General features: G+C 62.3%; 1 protein-coding gene across 2 annotated transcripts; it reads right to left on the reverse strand.

The window, feature by feature from the left end:
• Window positions 1-213: 213 nt before the first annotated feature.
• Window positions 214-3,731, reverse strand: AEN (apoptosis enhancing nuclease). 2 transcript variants are annotated; one of them, XM_032194955.1, is made up of 4 exons: window positions 3,372-3,731; window positions 1,635-2,242; window positions 1,158-1,358; window positions 214-889 (listed from the first exon to the last, which is right to left on the reverse strand). In XM_032194955.1, the coding sequence occupies exons 2-4, from the start codon at window positions 2,238-2,240 to the stop codon at window positions 686-688; spliced, it is 1,011 nt and encodes a 336-aa protein (XP_032050846.1). In that variant the 5' UTR covers window positions 2,241-2,242; window positions 3,372-3,731; the 3' UTR covers window positions 214-685. The 2 variants fall into 2 exon arrangements, with proteins under 2 accessions (XP_032050846.1, XP_032050845.1); XM_032194954.1 differs by lacking the exon at window positions 3,372-3,731 and adding an exon at window positions 2,581-2,621.
• Window positions 3,732-15,159: the final 11,428 nt, after the last annotated feature.

The following is a 15,159-nucleotide window of genomic DNA, read 5'->3' on the forward strand; positions in this document are numbered from 1 at the left end:
AGCAGGGCTGTGCCAGCCCCCCACGGCCACGTTTCATTCTGGAAAATGAAAATGCTGCCCCCAGCAGCACCCACCCTGCACCCAAGGGTGCAGCTTCCCTGCTGCCAGCACCGCTGCAGGACACCCACACCCCTCCCGTGACAAGGGACTCAAAAAAAAAAAAAAACCAACATGGAAAAAGCAAAGGCATCCAGGTTTTTGCAATAATGATTTTTAATTCAGAAGTTGACAAATACAAAGTGCATCCTAAGCTGTTTCCAACAGGGTTTAGGGACACAGATTAGACCTGGACTCTCTTGCCAGGATTTGCTGTGCAAAGAAAACGGGGAGGAAACTGCTCCTGCCCCCAGCCCTGGGTGGCCAGGTGGCAGCAGAGCAGCTTCCAGCTGCTGTCCCGGGGCTGAGACCCTCACCACGGTGCGGAGAGCCCCCAAACCTCCATCCTCCGACCAGCAGCAGGACACACCACCACCCTCCACGCAGAGCATCCCCTCGGAGAGCACCAGAGGCACCCCGCCAGCCCCACTCCACAGCCACGCACCCATGGGTGCCCCTCCCGGCTGGTCCCCACGGATCCCATTTTTGGGGGGAGATTCCCCCCTGGGGAAGGGGGTGAGCGGCTGCCTCCGTGCCCACGAGTTGAGGGCGCCAGGTCCCAAACCAGGCGGATGAGACGCCGGCCCCGTCACGGGCTGCCCGCAGTCAGGTCCGTGGGCCAGTACTGGTCGTCCAGGTACTGGTCGCTGTCCGTACTGGGGTCTGTGGGGGGGCTGGGGGGCCGGGCGGGCTGGCTGCGGGCCAGCTCCGTCTCCCACTGCACCTCCACCAGGCGGTAGAGCTCCATGGCCGTCTGGGCGTCCTCCACCGACGAGTGGCCTCTGGAGCCCACCTGAGCCAAGGGGAGAAGTTGGTTAGAAGAAAGGGAGGGCGGAAATCCCACTGTTTGCGTGCTTGTAGGACCAGCGCTGGGGTTTTTTGGGGGTGGAAGAGGCTCGATGTCGAGGAGAGGTCTCTCTTCTCCTTCTGGAGGGCACGCGGGATGAGCACAGGGGGTCTCCATCTCCCAGACCCCACAAAGATGTGGGAAAAGAAACTCAGGAGCCCGAATGGGGACCCAAATGGGAGCCCCACCCCGCAGCGAGGTGTCCGCAGCTCACCTGGATCTTCTTGTGCAGCAGGTGCTTGGCCAGGCTCTTGAGCGAGGCGCTGGCCCTGAGGGGCAGCCCTGCCTTCTGGTTCAGCAGCGGGATCCGGCTGGTGTCTCGGGTCCTGTCTTTGGGGTGGACGTACTTCAGGGCCTGGAAGTCATTGTGGATGGCGTGTCCCACCACGATCTTGTCTTTCAAGATCTTCAGGATCTGGAAGCGTCACGGGGGGGTTAAACACACAAAACCTCAGTCAGGTATAAAATACAGGTATAAAATATAATTGGGATCGGTTCAGTTCCTTCACTTGGAGTGTTTTGGGATCCCAGAGCCGAGCAGTGCTGGGCCTGGTGAATCTTTCCTATAAATTAGACTGGTTTTGCTGTGCAAGTCCACATCACCCTTCCCCTCCCCTCTTAGCATGCACCACGACCACGCACCCTCCCCAAACTCATTTTTTGGCCACCGTAGGACCCCCCTATGGCTCACCTCGGCCTGGGCGGCCCTGAAGGGGATGGCGTTCCTCAGGTGCCCCTTGGTGACGCCGCTCCAGCGCGTGCGGTAGTCGACGACGGGCAGCTGGGGCCGCACGTACTTGTCGTAGATGACGTCCCCGTGGTAGCCCACCACGCTGCAGCGCGCCAGCTCGCTCTGCCGCCCCCGCGGGCCCGTGCCCACCATCTCGCAGTCGATGGCCACGTATTTGGTGGGGCGCAGGGGGGGCACCCCCGTGGGGGTGTCGGTGCCGGTGGCGTCCTCGGCGGTGCCATTTGGGGACGTGGCGGTGCCATTTAGGGACCTGGTGGTACCATTTAGGGTCTTGGCGGTGCCATTTGGGGATTTGGTGGGGCCATTTGGGGTCTTGGTGCTGCCATTTAGGGTCTTGGGCACCTTCCCGCAGCTCGGGGGGGTCTCGGGGAGCCCCCGGGGGGGTCTCAGCAGCCCCCTGTGCTCCAGCAGCGCCCGGCGCTCCAGGTAGCGCTGGTGCCTGCGGCTCCGCTTCTTGCTGCCGGGGGGGCCCTGGGCACCCTTGGGTGCGGGTGGGGGGGCTCTGGGGGGAGGCAGCGGCACCATCTGCCCCTTACCCGGAGGCATGCCTGTAGGGGGGGGGAAAAAGGGGGTGTCAGTGAGAGCCCAGCAGCCCCCCCACACCCCAAATCCCCCCTCCAATCCCCTACAGGCCGTGTGGGCAGGGGGTGGCGACCCTTGTGCCACCGCCCGAAGCCCCCAGCCCCATTACCGACCCCAATGTGCCCCCCCCAAAAAAAAAATGCCCCCCAAAAAAACAATTTGCCCCCCCCATAACAACCTGCCCCCCCCCCCCCAGGACCCTGCCTGCCCACTGCCCGGCCCCATACCCCATACCCCTGCCCCCCCCCCCATACCCGGCCCCATACCCGGCCCCATAGCCCCCCCCAGCCCCCCCCTCACCCACCGCCTCCCCACGTGTCCGGCCCGGAAGCCGCCGCGCTCACATGCCCGGGCAAGTCCTGCGCTGGCCACGCCCCGCTGCTCTCCCATTGGCTGAGAGGGAGGGGTGATTTGCATGCGGGGGGCGGGACCGGTGACGTCAGGCGCGCCGGGGCGGTGCTGCGGGCGCCCTGGGTGTAGGGTGACCTGGGTATAGGGGGACCCTGTTATAGGGCGACCCGGGTATAGGGCGACCCTGTTATAGGGTGACCCGGGTATGGGGTGTCCTGGGTGTAGGGTGACCTGGGTATGGGGCACCCCAGGTATGGGGCGGCCCGGATATAGGATGGCCCAGATATAGGGTGAGTTGGGTATAAGGGCACCCCAGGTATAGGGTGTCCCAGGTGTAAGGCTTCCTGCCTATAGGGTGATCCAGATAGGGGGTGTTCCAGTTATAGGGTGAACCAGGTATAGGGTATTCTGGCTATAGGGTATTCTGGCTATAGAATGCCTTGGCTATAGGGTGTCCTGGCTATAGGGCGTTCTGGCTATAGGGCACCCTGGCTATCAGTCATCCTGGCTATAGAATGCCTTGGGTATAGGGTGTCCTGGCTGTCAGGCATTCTGGCTATAGGGTGCCCTAGCTATAGGGCATCCTGGTTATCAGGCATCCTGGCTATAGAATGCCTTGGGTATAAGGTGCCCTAGCTATAGGGTGCCCCAGCTATAGGGTGGCCCAGGGATGAGGGGTCCCTGGCTGTAGGGTGTCCCAGCTATAGGATGCCCTAGCTATGGGGTGCTGCAGGTATAGAGCACCTTGGCTACTGGGCGTCCCATATATAAGGTGCTCCAGCTGCAGGATGTCTTGGCTATAGGATATCCCAGCTGTAGGATGTCCTGGCTGTAGGATATCCCGGCTGTAGGATGTCCTGGCTGTAGGATATCCCAGCTATAGGATGTCCCAGCTGTAGGATGTCCTGGTTATAGGATATCCTGGCTGTAGGATGTCCTGGTTATAGGATGTCCTGGCTGTAGGATGTCCATCTCTGGCCGGGGCACGGTGGCACAGGGGGTTTCAGACCGTCCCCTCGTCGCTCCGCTCCGGAGGCTGACGGAAGCAACGCCCGAGGTGATCAGAAGCGAGGAGCGTTGGGCAGGGCCCCGGCCGCGTCCCCGTGCGCCTCCTCGCCGCAGCGGCCGTGCGCCCTAGGGCAGACTGTGACTTGTTGTGGGATGAGCCATACAACAACAAAATCACTAGTCTTCCACAGGGCGCCTGGCCTGATCCCATTGGGACCCACGCCGGCTTCTCCGTGATATAGGGACTCAGGATGTGTGTCCCCCATCCTTGCCCTCAGGAGCTTGCTGTGCCTGGTCAGGAGGAGATTCGAGTCACCCTACAAATTATGTTTTTCCTCCCCAAACCCTCGGGGCTGGGTGATGGAGGTGGCTGCTGGCACCTCCCCTGGATCCCTCTCTGCTCCAGCAGCTTCATTCCCAAACCCCACATTTCTCCTCCATGCCAGGCGCGAGGATGGAAGTGGGAAAAAAGTCAAAATGGCTTTAAAGGGGTCGACGCGAGGGCTGTGAGCTCCTCTCATCCCGCTAAGCTCCGAGCTCGGGGTCACCGGCAGGCACTCGGCACATCTCACGGCACAGAAGGGGGCTGCTTCTGCAGGGGGGGGAGAAACGAAAGGGCACCGAGGGGGTTGTGCTGGGAAAGAGGTGCAAAAAAAGACCGGCAAATACGGGGGCAAATATGGGGCACTGCAGGAATCGGGGTCAGGGCCTGCAAACAGCGTGCGGGTGCGAGGGAGGTGTTGGGTGGGAGCTTTGTGGGAGAAAGGCGAAGCAAAGCGAGGTGCCGCTATATGCAGTCGTCCTCAGCCCCATCCCCGTCCCCGTCCCCGTCCCCTGCCCCCTGTGGTGCTGCTCAGAGCGGGGACCCTGGGGAAGGGCGAGGAGCCCAGTCCCCGCGCTGGGAGGCGGCGGTGGCCAATTAGCGCGATCATGGTGACGAATGCGGATCAGTAATTCCAGGTAACGTCCCCTGAGCGCCGCGTTGAGGCAAACAAAGCCGCCCGGCCTGGCCAGGACCCCCGCCAGCAGCAGCAGCCCGTCCCTGCTGTGCCTCCGAAATGCCTCATTTCCTGCTGCCAGCCGCTCCGTCCCCATTAACCGCCCCGCGCAGCGCTGGCTGTACCCGTCCCTGCGCGGGGGGACGTCACCCCCTGCCCGTGGGGACGGCAGGTGGGGAAGAGGAGCTCGGGGTCAGGTGTCTCGGGGGAGGATGGGGTGATTGGGGTGGAAAAGGGGATAAGTTGGTACCCAGGAGGACCTCGTTGGGGGTCTCCGGAGGGTCTCGGGCAGCTGGGTGCCAAGGAAAGCTTTCCTCATCCCTGCTTTATGCCCTCGGTGCTGTGCATTTCCCGCACTGACTCGTGCAAATCCCCCAGGAGACCACGTCCCTCCTGGGAAGTCCCTCTCAGAAGGCACAAACCCACTGCCCTCCTCCTCCTCCTCCACCACCCCTCAGGCACCTCCTGTCCCCCGTGCCCGCACCCCAACCCCTCCATCCCATGCAGATTTCCTCCTCCGCCACATCCCAACGGGTGCCACTGCTTTGGGGACACCTCTGGGGACAAAGGAGCCCGGCTGGCCATACACAGGGACGGGCTGCCCGGGATGGGGACGCGAGGCAGACCCTCCTCATCCCAGGGCAGGAGGCAGAGGGATGCTCCCCCCCCTAACCCTGCTCCCGGCTTCCTGGCTCGCCCCCAGGAGAGCAGCGAGCAATTACGGCCACGCCGAGGCTTCAATTATCGCTCTGTCGCGGCCTGGCTTGACGAGACGTTTTATTGCCAAACTTATTAAAAGTGAAACGTGCCGTTCCTGCGCGGCAATTTCCTGCCGGCGGCGATAAGCCGGGCTGTGCCCGCCGCGCGGGGAGCGGCTGGGTGCACGCACGGCCCCGGCGGGGGCGGCGAGACGGAGAGAGGGCCCAGCTCGTGTTAATTGCCATGGTTAATGAGATCTATTTGGGGACTCGGTGCCGCCCCTGCACTCCTGGGGGGGCCTCTGGTGGCTTCCTGCTCCCAGTGCCAGCAGCGAGGACGGGGTCGGGTCCCCCCTTTTCCACCCTCCCAACTCTTCCTCCTCCTCCTTCCTCCCCCAAAACACCGAGTCCCACCCTGCTGGCTGTGCTCCCGGCTGGAAAAGCACCTGCCTGCTGTGAAACCTCCCATTTTCCTCTTGCTTTGCTCAAGGAGCTCCTCCTGGAGGGGGTACACAACACCAAAAATCACCCCCGTGTCACCCAGGGCAGCCTCAGCACCCCTGCTGTGTGCCCCCCAGCCCCTCTCCCTGCGGGCTGCCCTCCCTAAAAAAACCCTGGCAAACATCCTCTCCTTCTGCCAGAAACAAAATGTCCTCTCTAGGTGTGCTTTTTGCTTTAATTCCACCTTTCCAATACGCTCTGGACGGCAACTTCTCTTCAAAACGGAGCAGATCAAAACGGATTTACAAAAATCCCAATTTTTTTTTTTTTATTTTTATTTTTTATCACCCGGATGAAATCATTCATTGAATCCGACCTGGGTCCGCCTCACTTTTTTCCAATAACCACCTTGCCAGAAAGGCTCCTCCTGGCTCGGGGAGCAAAGCAAAGCGCAATCCAGGCTCCCCCATCCCCGGCTGCCACCGCTATGGCTTTGGGGATGTTTCACCCCAATTTTCTCCCCGTGCCGCCGTCCCCAGCCGGGGAGACCCCCCCGGATCCCCCGTCCTCGTCCCTGTCCCCATCCCCTTCCCTGCCACCCAGCTCAGCCTCTCGCTGGGTGAGCTCCCTCCGTCGCCAGCCCGGGCCCTCGTTAATTTGTCCTGCGGCGTGTGTCGTGGGCTGACGTGTAATTAGAGCTCCTGAAGCCTGTCTCATGCTGTAATTGCCGTGACAGGGGCCACAGCATATCCGCTTGTTAATTAGTAAACCACAATATCCCGGGGGCTCGTTGAGAGCTGCCTTAATTGTATTTCAGCTGGAACAGAGGGATAATTACCCTGCGCTAGCACTGCCACTTTTTAATTCTTCAATAAATAAATAAATAAACAAATGAAAGCCCCCAAATGGAGCTCCTCTTCCTCTCCCCTCGGAGCACGCCGACCTACTTTGGCTCCATCCTCCGAGGCGATGGTGTCCGAGCTTCCCCACGAGGGGCTGGCTGTGTGTGGGCCAGAGGTCTCCAACCCACATTATTTTCCGTGCCAAAATTTGGAGGGATTCGGTCAATGGGATTCCTCAAAAAATAAAAAATAAAAATAAATAAAATAAATGCATCCCTTCTGTCTGGGCAGGCACTGAGCTGAGGCTGCTGCTCGGGGTGTTGCTGTGTCCCCGGGCATCTGGTGCAGCCCCGTGTGCTTGTTGGGAAGGCTGTTTGCTGGGAAGCTTCTCCTGCCTGGTGTTTTTTATCCCCAACACGCTTGGAGCACCTCGAGCAGGACCTCAGCACGCTCAGCGGATCATCTTCTAACCTCCCAGAAGAGGAGACCTGCCTAAAAGCTTTTCCATCCTTCGACCTCCAGGATTTTGGGAAAGGTTAGCTTGGGAAGCGATGCTAGCCCACGCCATCCATCCTTTTTCTTCTGCTTCTCCCCCAGCCGGCACAAAGAGCTCAGCCGCCATCAGCCCTGCGGATTCCTGCTGTTCAAAAAAATCCCATAATGGGCAACTGGCCTTCGGGAGACGGTCTGTGAATTGGTTTAAATAACAGGCCTGGCTCTCTCCTGGGAAGCCGTGTGGAGGTCAGCCTTGAAGAAAAGCTCGGTGCGGCAAGCTCCAAGCATTAGCAAGGAGAAATCGCCGAAGCAAAGAGCCTTGAACGTAATTACAGCCTAAGAGCTACGGTGGGAGCTCAGCGACCTGAGCCCATCTCCCAGACTTGGGCGCAATCAACAGATTGACACCGCCGGGTCCTGGAGGCCAATTTTGGGGAGCCTGAAGGCCGGAGCAGGAGGAGCAGCAGCGCAGGTGCTTGCTCCAAAGGCTGGAGCTGGAAGAGAGTCTCAGATGCCATGAAGAAGCAGGTGGAGGCAAGCACCGGGACGCTTTGTGCGGAATTGAGGGCACCTCCGAGGCTGAGCAGGAGGTGGTGGCCCACGGCCGGGCCACTCGGTGCCACCGCCAGGCCAGTGCCTGCCCTGAGAGCTGGGGTGGCGTTCGGAGCCGGGTAACCGCAGCAGCTTCGCGACGTGCTGTGGGTTAATTAGATTTCTCGCTGCTGCCTCAATTAACGTAGGCCTGTCGGCTGCTGTCAGGAGGGGACGGAACCCCTTTGAAATTTGTAGGGTTTATCGCTCGGGGATGGGGATGGGTAAACCTCTCCTTGGGGCGATCATTGTGCTGTGTGTGTGCGTGTGCTTGAGTGTGTGCTTGCACGTGGGTGGGCGATGCCATCTCCTCTGCTTGGAAACCCCTTCGTGTGGCAGGGAATGACAGGAGATGCGCTTGTCCTCAGCACGGGGGCCGGGGGTTTTCCCCTGCTGGCATCTCAAGCCCGCACTGTCATAAAACATGCTTCGAAAAATCCGTATTTGGGGGAAGAGTGACTTTTTCATCGTTCCACGCGGCGCTGTGTGACTGCAAATAAATAGGAGGGCCCCCTTTGAAAACCTCCGAGAATGCCGGTTTGTATTTTTAAACCAATTTCCTTCGACTGTGTCAGGGCCTGTTTTGTGTTTGCTCGACAATTACGTGGCTAATGAGGACAGCCACAGCTACATTAGGCAGGATTAGGAGGAATAAGGCTACAAATGCTTCAGTGCTTAAGACAACCACTAACTAATGGGGGGTAGGAGGGCATGCCCCAGGAGCAGGCGGCTCCCGGCGGGGTTTCGGTGCCGTTTGGAAGGAGCCGGAGCGGGCACGGGGCAGGCTGCCACGGGGCGAGGGCCACGAGCAGCGTGGTGGCCGTGCTCATGGGGCACGAGGGAGCTCGCTGTGCTCTTGCGGTGCGGAGAGGCCGTCACGACCCAGAAATATCAAGATCGAGAGCTCAGCTGCCATCAGAGCACACTTCTCTGCCAGTTCTTGCAGGGCTGGGATGCTGTTGCGCCGGGGTGCAGAGCAACGAGTCTCATTCTCAATTCCCTCTGCACTCAGAGAGTTTGTTGGTGGTGTAGCTGTCGGAGGGACAGCGCTGACCACTCATCAACCAGCCCAAAAAAATGATTTCTGGGATCTTTCCTTCCCTGCCAGCACCATCGGGGATCACAGGCTCTGCAGAAGGGGCTGGGGATCAGCCTGGCCCTTTCTCTTCCTCCACTCTTTCTCTTCCCATCGTGCTGCCCGTGGCTCATTCTCCAGCTGCTCCTTTTGGTCCCCGTCTCAGCGTCGTGGCCCCGCAGTCTGTAGGGCTGTGCACAGCCAAGGAGAGGTGCCCGCAGCCCATGGGGACCCCTCAGAGACCCCAACCCATGGAGATTTTGGTTCCTGGGGTCCCAGCTTGTCCCTACCCTGTCCCCAACGAGGCCACCGTGCCCGCACCTGCAACCCGTGTCCCTGGAAGAGGACGGCACGCGTGCTGAGGAGCCTCCCCCGAGCACAGGGACTGAATTGCACTCCGGATGACTAATTTGTGCCCTAATTGGTGTGGAAACGAACGCCAGAAAGCGCTGGAATACCGAGAATTGAAGCTCTCCATCTTGGCTTCCTTCAGGGAAACGGTCTTAATTAAGAGTCTGCCTTGCAAAGAGAGATAATTCCCAGCTCCGTGTGGCAATGGGAGCCAGCACGGAGCCTGCAGCTGGGACCAGCACCTCAGTGGGCCTGCGGGCTGGGGCGAAGCCTGGCCAGCACGGGCCCCTCCGTGCCCAGCACCCCACAGGACACCCCTGTGGCCCTGACGGCTCTTTTAGGGTCCTTCAGCCCCCAAAACCCCGCTTGTGCTCCCTCCCAGCTGGCCCCAGCAGCAGGAGAGGCCGCACCACTTGCGGGAGGCCCTTTTGGGGCCGGTGCTGACTCCACCAACACCGTGGTCATACAAACTGTGCCACCAGGGCCTTTCCCTAGTACATTTTTGTGGGATAAGCATCAATTTCCCTGCTCCCCATGGCCAGCAGCCCCAGAAACCCCCTTCCCCTTCCTGCCCCACGGCTCACAGAGCCGCCAGCCCCATCTCCGAGCTCGGCTGGCACCGTGCGCCCTGGCCCCTTCCCCACGGCCGCAGCTGCTCCCATAGAAGTGGCTGTTGCCATGGTTTTCCCCAAGAAAACACGGCCCCCCCCCCACTCCCCACCGCCTTAACCTTGTGACAGCAGCGACGAGGATGACGCGGAGAAAGGCCACTCGGCGTAGCCATGGCAACAATTAGCTTTTTCTTGTGGGTTTTTATTTTTTTTATTATTTTTTTTTATTATTTTCGGGGGCGAGGGGAGCCAGGCAGACCCACGGCTTCCCCCCCTTGGTGTGGGGGCTGCCCCCAGCACACACCTGCCCCATGCCCAAGCATCCCATATAGATGCCTGGCTCGGCCACAGGGATATCTGTGGGGTTTGTCTGTCTCATTTGGCCGGGGCACATCTCAGGACACCAAGCAAACCCTAAATATCTCAATAGGGTTCTGCCAGCCAGAGCAGGAGGTGAAGGCAGGGAGCTGGGGAAAGGCACCCCTGAGACCAGGAGGGGTGGGAGCCCCCCCAGCAGGGAGGAGGATGGAAAGGGGCTCACGGGGAGCTTGGGATCCGGGTGGGATTTTGGCCATCTGTATTCTGGCTGTGGGGTAAACCCTCTGCGAGGCTGCTCCCTGGGTGTACCGGAGTCACAGCTGCCGAGACTGCAGCGCCTAAAATAAGCGTTTGCCTGCTTTTTATTCCTCTGAGCCCGGCAGAGCCCACTCAGCTCCGGGAGCGGAGCCGGAGGCTATTCTTAGCCCTGCAGAGCCTCCCGGGAGGAGCGGGAGTCCCTGCGCTGAGCAGGGGCTGCCAGGTCCCATTCCCACCACCCCCAGAGCTGGTCCCATCCCGAGGGTGCCCCTGGGACCCTCACTGCTGGCTGAGGAGGGTTTGGGAAAGGAGCAGCAGCGGGGATGCCCCGGCACCGCTCAGAGCATCGCTGCAGGATTTGGCAGCCCCGGGGAGCGGCTGCAATGCAGGAGGATTTTGGAGAGGTCGACGTCCCGGCGGAGCTGGGCATCCCGCTGCTCCAGCCAGCATCCCAAGGGGACGAGGGCAGGGATGGGGACAGGCAGGGATGCGGAGGGTGTTTGGGGCCGGGCGGGCGAGGGGGAGAAGCCCCGGCTCCATAGCAACAGGTACTCGCCACGTAATGGAGTCCTTTCCGCCAGCCTGCTTCGCGTGGCCATAAATAATTCAATTTTCTCATTCACGCACATGAATGCTGCGGGCCGGGGCTCTGGGCGCGCTCAGCCTCCATCTGTCTGGGGGGGGGGGAAGGGGAAGGCAGGGCTGGATAATAGGCTCCAGCGTTTGTTTAAGGTGGATGAGTGTGGCCAGATGGCCCGGGGATGGTGAGGTGGGGACGGGGAGGAGGAGAGGGATGCTCGGGGCTCTGTCCTGTCCCCAGAGCCCCCAGGGTTTGGCCCCGTCCCCTGTGCTGAGCCCCTGGGGAGGAGAGCAGGGGAGCTGTGCGGGGACAAGCTGTGCACCCTGCCTTTGGGGCTTCCCACCGGGGAGCTGCTTTAAGACCCCAAACTGGCAAGACACCGGGACGCTGCGGGAGCCGCTCCCAAAATGAGACCCTTTGGCTGGAGACCCCCGAGGCCGTGCCACGGGCGCTGCTCCCCACACCCCATGCTGCCAGGCTGGGGTGCGCAGCCCTGAACCCTGCTGCAGGCACACCGCAACAGCCCCGTGGAGGGAGAGCCAGCCAGCACCTCGCTCCTGCAACCCTCTGGCAGGGGCAGAGACACCGACAGGATTTGTGGGGTGCAACTTCTGGGGTTTGTCATCCCGCTGCCACGTTGCTTGGCTATGCTGAGCTCCTGGGGAAGCGAGCAGAGCCCGGGGAGGAAACGCATCAAGCCTCAGCTCTGCCTCTCTCGTGCCCAGCCGAGTGGCAGCAAGGTCCCCACCTCGCCTGCTGCGCTTGGCCCCATATGGAGGCACCATCTTGGGCTGCAGCCTACGGAGCAGGATTTAGGATGCTGCAAAAACAGGAGGCAAAGAAGAGCCCGAGCCACGGCGTCGCTGTCTGCCACCAGCACCGAGTGGTTCCCCGTGGGAGTGGAGAGTGGCGTTTGCAGGCTGTGTTTGTAGGGCCGGGGAGCGCACCCAGCTTACACGGCGGTGCTGCTGAGCGCTGCCACGTATTTGGGTATGGCACGTGTGCATGGGTGCGTGTTTGGGTGCTCTCACGCACGCACACGCTCCCCTGGTCGCACCGGGAACGGGCTCTCGCAGGATTTTGGGGGGGCGAAAGCTCAGCGAGGCATCGGCATCCCTGGAGCAGCCGTCGTGGCCAGCCACCACCCCACAACTTCTCCTGCCCGTGGTATTTCCCTGCCCGCTCCGTGCCTGTCCAGACAGACTGCGGGTCTTTTCAGCTCGACTCCAGCCCCTCGCACATGCACTATGTCCTAATTAACCCCTAAAATTACCCCCTGCCCACGCACGGGGGGGCAAGCAGAGGGTGCCTGGCGCATTTGCTCATGACCGCTCGGCCGCTGCAGGACCTGTGAGCTCCCAGGTGAGATTCCCACCCATCCGACAATTTTTTTTTGCCTCTTCCACTCCAAACCCAGGCCCAGCCCAAGCCCTCCTCATCCTCTGCCAGGCTCCGTGCAGAAAGGCCCCACGGCTCCTTCCTTCGCACCCCAGCGCCGCCGCAGCAGCACGCGGAGAGCCCCGCGGCCGCCTCCTCTCCGCGCGGCCCCCTTGGCCGGGCAGTGGTTTTTACCCCGTTTCTCAAAGCTGGGCAACGCATCCACCACGCTCCTCATCCCCGTCTGCCTCGATACCTGCCCCCTGAAGGCTGCAGGGGCAGCCCAGGGTAGGACTAGCCGCAGGGTTTGCCCAGTTGCCACCCCTCCGAGGCCACCAACATGGGATCCAACACAGCCCCTGTGGAGCTCTACCCCCCTGGCACCCAGGGGAGAGGCAGGGTGGGGGCACGGGGACCCCCGAGGTGCCCAGGTGAGGAGTTTGCCGACTTGCACGGTCCCTGCTGGGGTGGGACGTGCCCTTAGCCTCACCAGGAGGGAAGGTGCCCGTCCCCATGCGCGCATCCCCACCCCGCTGTGCTCTCAGCCGCTCCCGGACCCTTTTTCCACCCCGCACATCCAAGCGGCGCCGACATCCGCAGCCGGAACGAGGGCACTTACCTGCTGGAAGGACAGCGGGACACAATGCCACCACCCTGGGGACCGGGCAGAGCCCGGGGGAGGACGCAGCCCCTCTGCCCCTGCTCCTTCACCGTGCCCGTGGCTCCCGCAGCACCCACCGGCACCCAGCAAAGCCCTCGGGGCTCGGAGCCCCGGGTGCGTGGCACAGTGCCGGGGACAAGGAGATGCCCCCAGGGGTGCCACGCGAGGAAGGTGGGTGCCTGGCCGAGGGGGTGAGAGCTGGGTGCCCGCAGGGGTGCTCGGGGAAAGCCAGTGTGGAGGCGAAGGGAGCCCGGTGCTGCCCAAAACACGGCATCATGGCCCTCGGGGGCAGCGGGGCTCTGCCACCCCGGGGTGCCCGCTGTCCCAGGGGTCGCCCTGTCTTCTGGAATAATCCCCGTGCCCTGCAGGGAGGCGAGGGGAGGGCAGGGAGGCGGTGGGAGCATCCTTAAGGCTGGATCCCAGCGGGTTCCCGGGGGGCTGCGGGCTGGGGGTCCCGGCACAGCACCCTGCCACCTCCCCTCGGTGGCACGGAGCGACCCCTTTGTCAGAGCTGGGCCCAGCGGGTGGGGGGCTGCAGCAGGGTCTGGGGGGGCTGCGGGGGCCACGGAGCGCAGCCTTACCTTGGAGGGAGCTCTGTAGGGGCAGCAGCCCAGCCTCGGTGGCCCTAAAACCGAGCGGGAAGCGGCTCGGAGAGCAATGGCACCGGGGGAGCTGCGGTGGCGGCGGTGGTGTGGGGATGGGTGGGATGGAATGGGATGGGTTGTATGGGGTGGGATGGGATGGGATGGATGGGGTGGGGTGGGATGGATGGGGTGGATGGATGGATGGGGGGGGTATGTGTGTGTGTGGGGTCTGGGGGCTGCGCGTCCCCCCGCTGCCAGGGGCGCAGACAATAGCCGGGGCTCCCGTCGCCGCCGCAGCCTGGCTCTTTAAACCCCTCAGCAGCCCACAGGTGGCCCTGTCACCACCGTGGTCATCCATGACGTCATCGGGAGGGAGGGATGAAGAGGAGGAGGAGGAGGAGGAGGAGGAGGAAGGGGGGGGAAGAGAGGCGCCATCCCCCTCCACAGCAAAAGTCCCCGGGCACCCATGGCAACTGCCTGCAAATGGCAGCGCGCCGCAAATGGGCACCCACGGGGGGGTGACGGGGGTGGCACCCCACGGGGGACCCTGCTTGGGGTCTGTCTGACCCCAAAAAGTCCCCCCTGGCAGCAGGCGGGCCCCGTGTCCCATCAGATGTGTGCCCAGATGCCCCTGGAAGGGGCTGCGAGGGTCTGCAGCCGTTCACGAAGTCTCCCCTCCAGGCCTGGGACAGAGCTAAATATCAAATTAAATTTTATTTTTTAGCTTGGAAAAAGAAAAAAAAAGAAAAAATGGAGACCTCTGCTGCCTGCCTGCCCGCCCTGGGCTCCCCCTGTGCCCCCGCAGCACCCACCCCAAGCGGGGTGCCCCGGGCGAAGCGTGCCGCTGCCCATCACTGGGGTGCAGGGAAAAAACCCCACAGAGGCGGCTCGTTTCCCAAGGAAAAGCAACCGCCAGCGGGGATTGCTCCTGGAGGAGCCCCCCCAGCTCCCTCCCACGGAGAAAACACCCCCGGGAGAGGTTTCCCTGGGATTAACACCAAGCCCCTGAGCGCCCTTCCTAGCTCTCGGGTGCTAACCCACAGCTGTGCGCATTTGGGATCTGGAGCAGGGCCGTTTGCACAAACTTTTGGGGTTTTCCCAGCCACCCCCATGCCCCAGGGCCCTCCCCCTAAATGCCACCCCAGCCAGCCAAGCGGGGGGCCCTGGGTTTGCTGTCCCCAGGGCTCCCCGAGGTGAGGACAGTGACGGCCGCGTGTCCCCGTCCCCACCACGGCAGGAGCCCCGGTGCTGTGCCGAGCTGGGAGCGAGCACCGTTTTGGGGAAAAACGTGCCATGAAACGGCATCGGGGAGGAGAGCAGCCCCAGCACAGCCCCCAAACCCCAGCTCAGCCCTTCTCCCTGCACCACCAGCCCTCTTCTCGTGGCATTTTCCACTAAACCCCCCCCAAAACCCACCTGGGAGCCACCTGCAGCTGGAGGCTGGATAACCCCCCCCCCCAAAAAAGCAGAGCAGCCGCCCCAATCCCACCTCCTCCCAACCCTACCCGTGCCCGAGCCCTTCTCCCAGCTCGGGGTGCCTGCAGGGGCCCACCCTACAGCCCCAGGAGTGGGGTTTGCCCCCAGCCTCGGCCAGGTGAGGCCTCATAAAACCCATCCTTGCTAATTAACGAGCCCGTCCCCGCC

Source organism: Aythya fuligula, chromosome 11, assembly GCF_009819795.1.
Source record: "Aythya fuligula isolate bAytFul2 chromosome 11, bAytFul2.pri, whole genome shotgun sequence".
In the NCBI taxonomy this organism is placed as follows: Eukaryota; Metazoa; Chordata; class Aves; order Anseriformes; family Anatidae; genus Aythya; species Aythya fuligula.

Coding starts and splice junctions, on each gene's coding strand:
- AEN (XM_032194955.1), bottom strand. CDS start 2,240: ATGCCTCCGGGTAAGGGGCAGATGGTGCCGCTGCCTCCCCCCAGAGCC. Junction 1,359..1,634: donor TCAGGGCCGCCCAGGCCGAG/GTGAGCCATAGG, acceptor TGACGCTTCCAG/ATCCTGAAGATCTTGAAAGA. Junction 890..1,157: donor TGCTGCACAAGAAGATCCAG/GTGAGCTGCGGA, acceptor CCCTTGGCTCAG/GTGGGCTCCAGAGGCCACTC.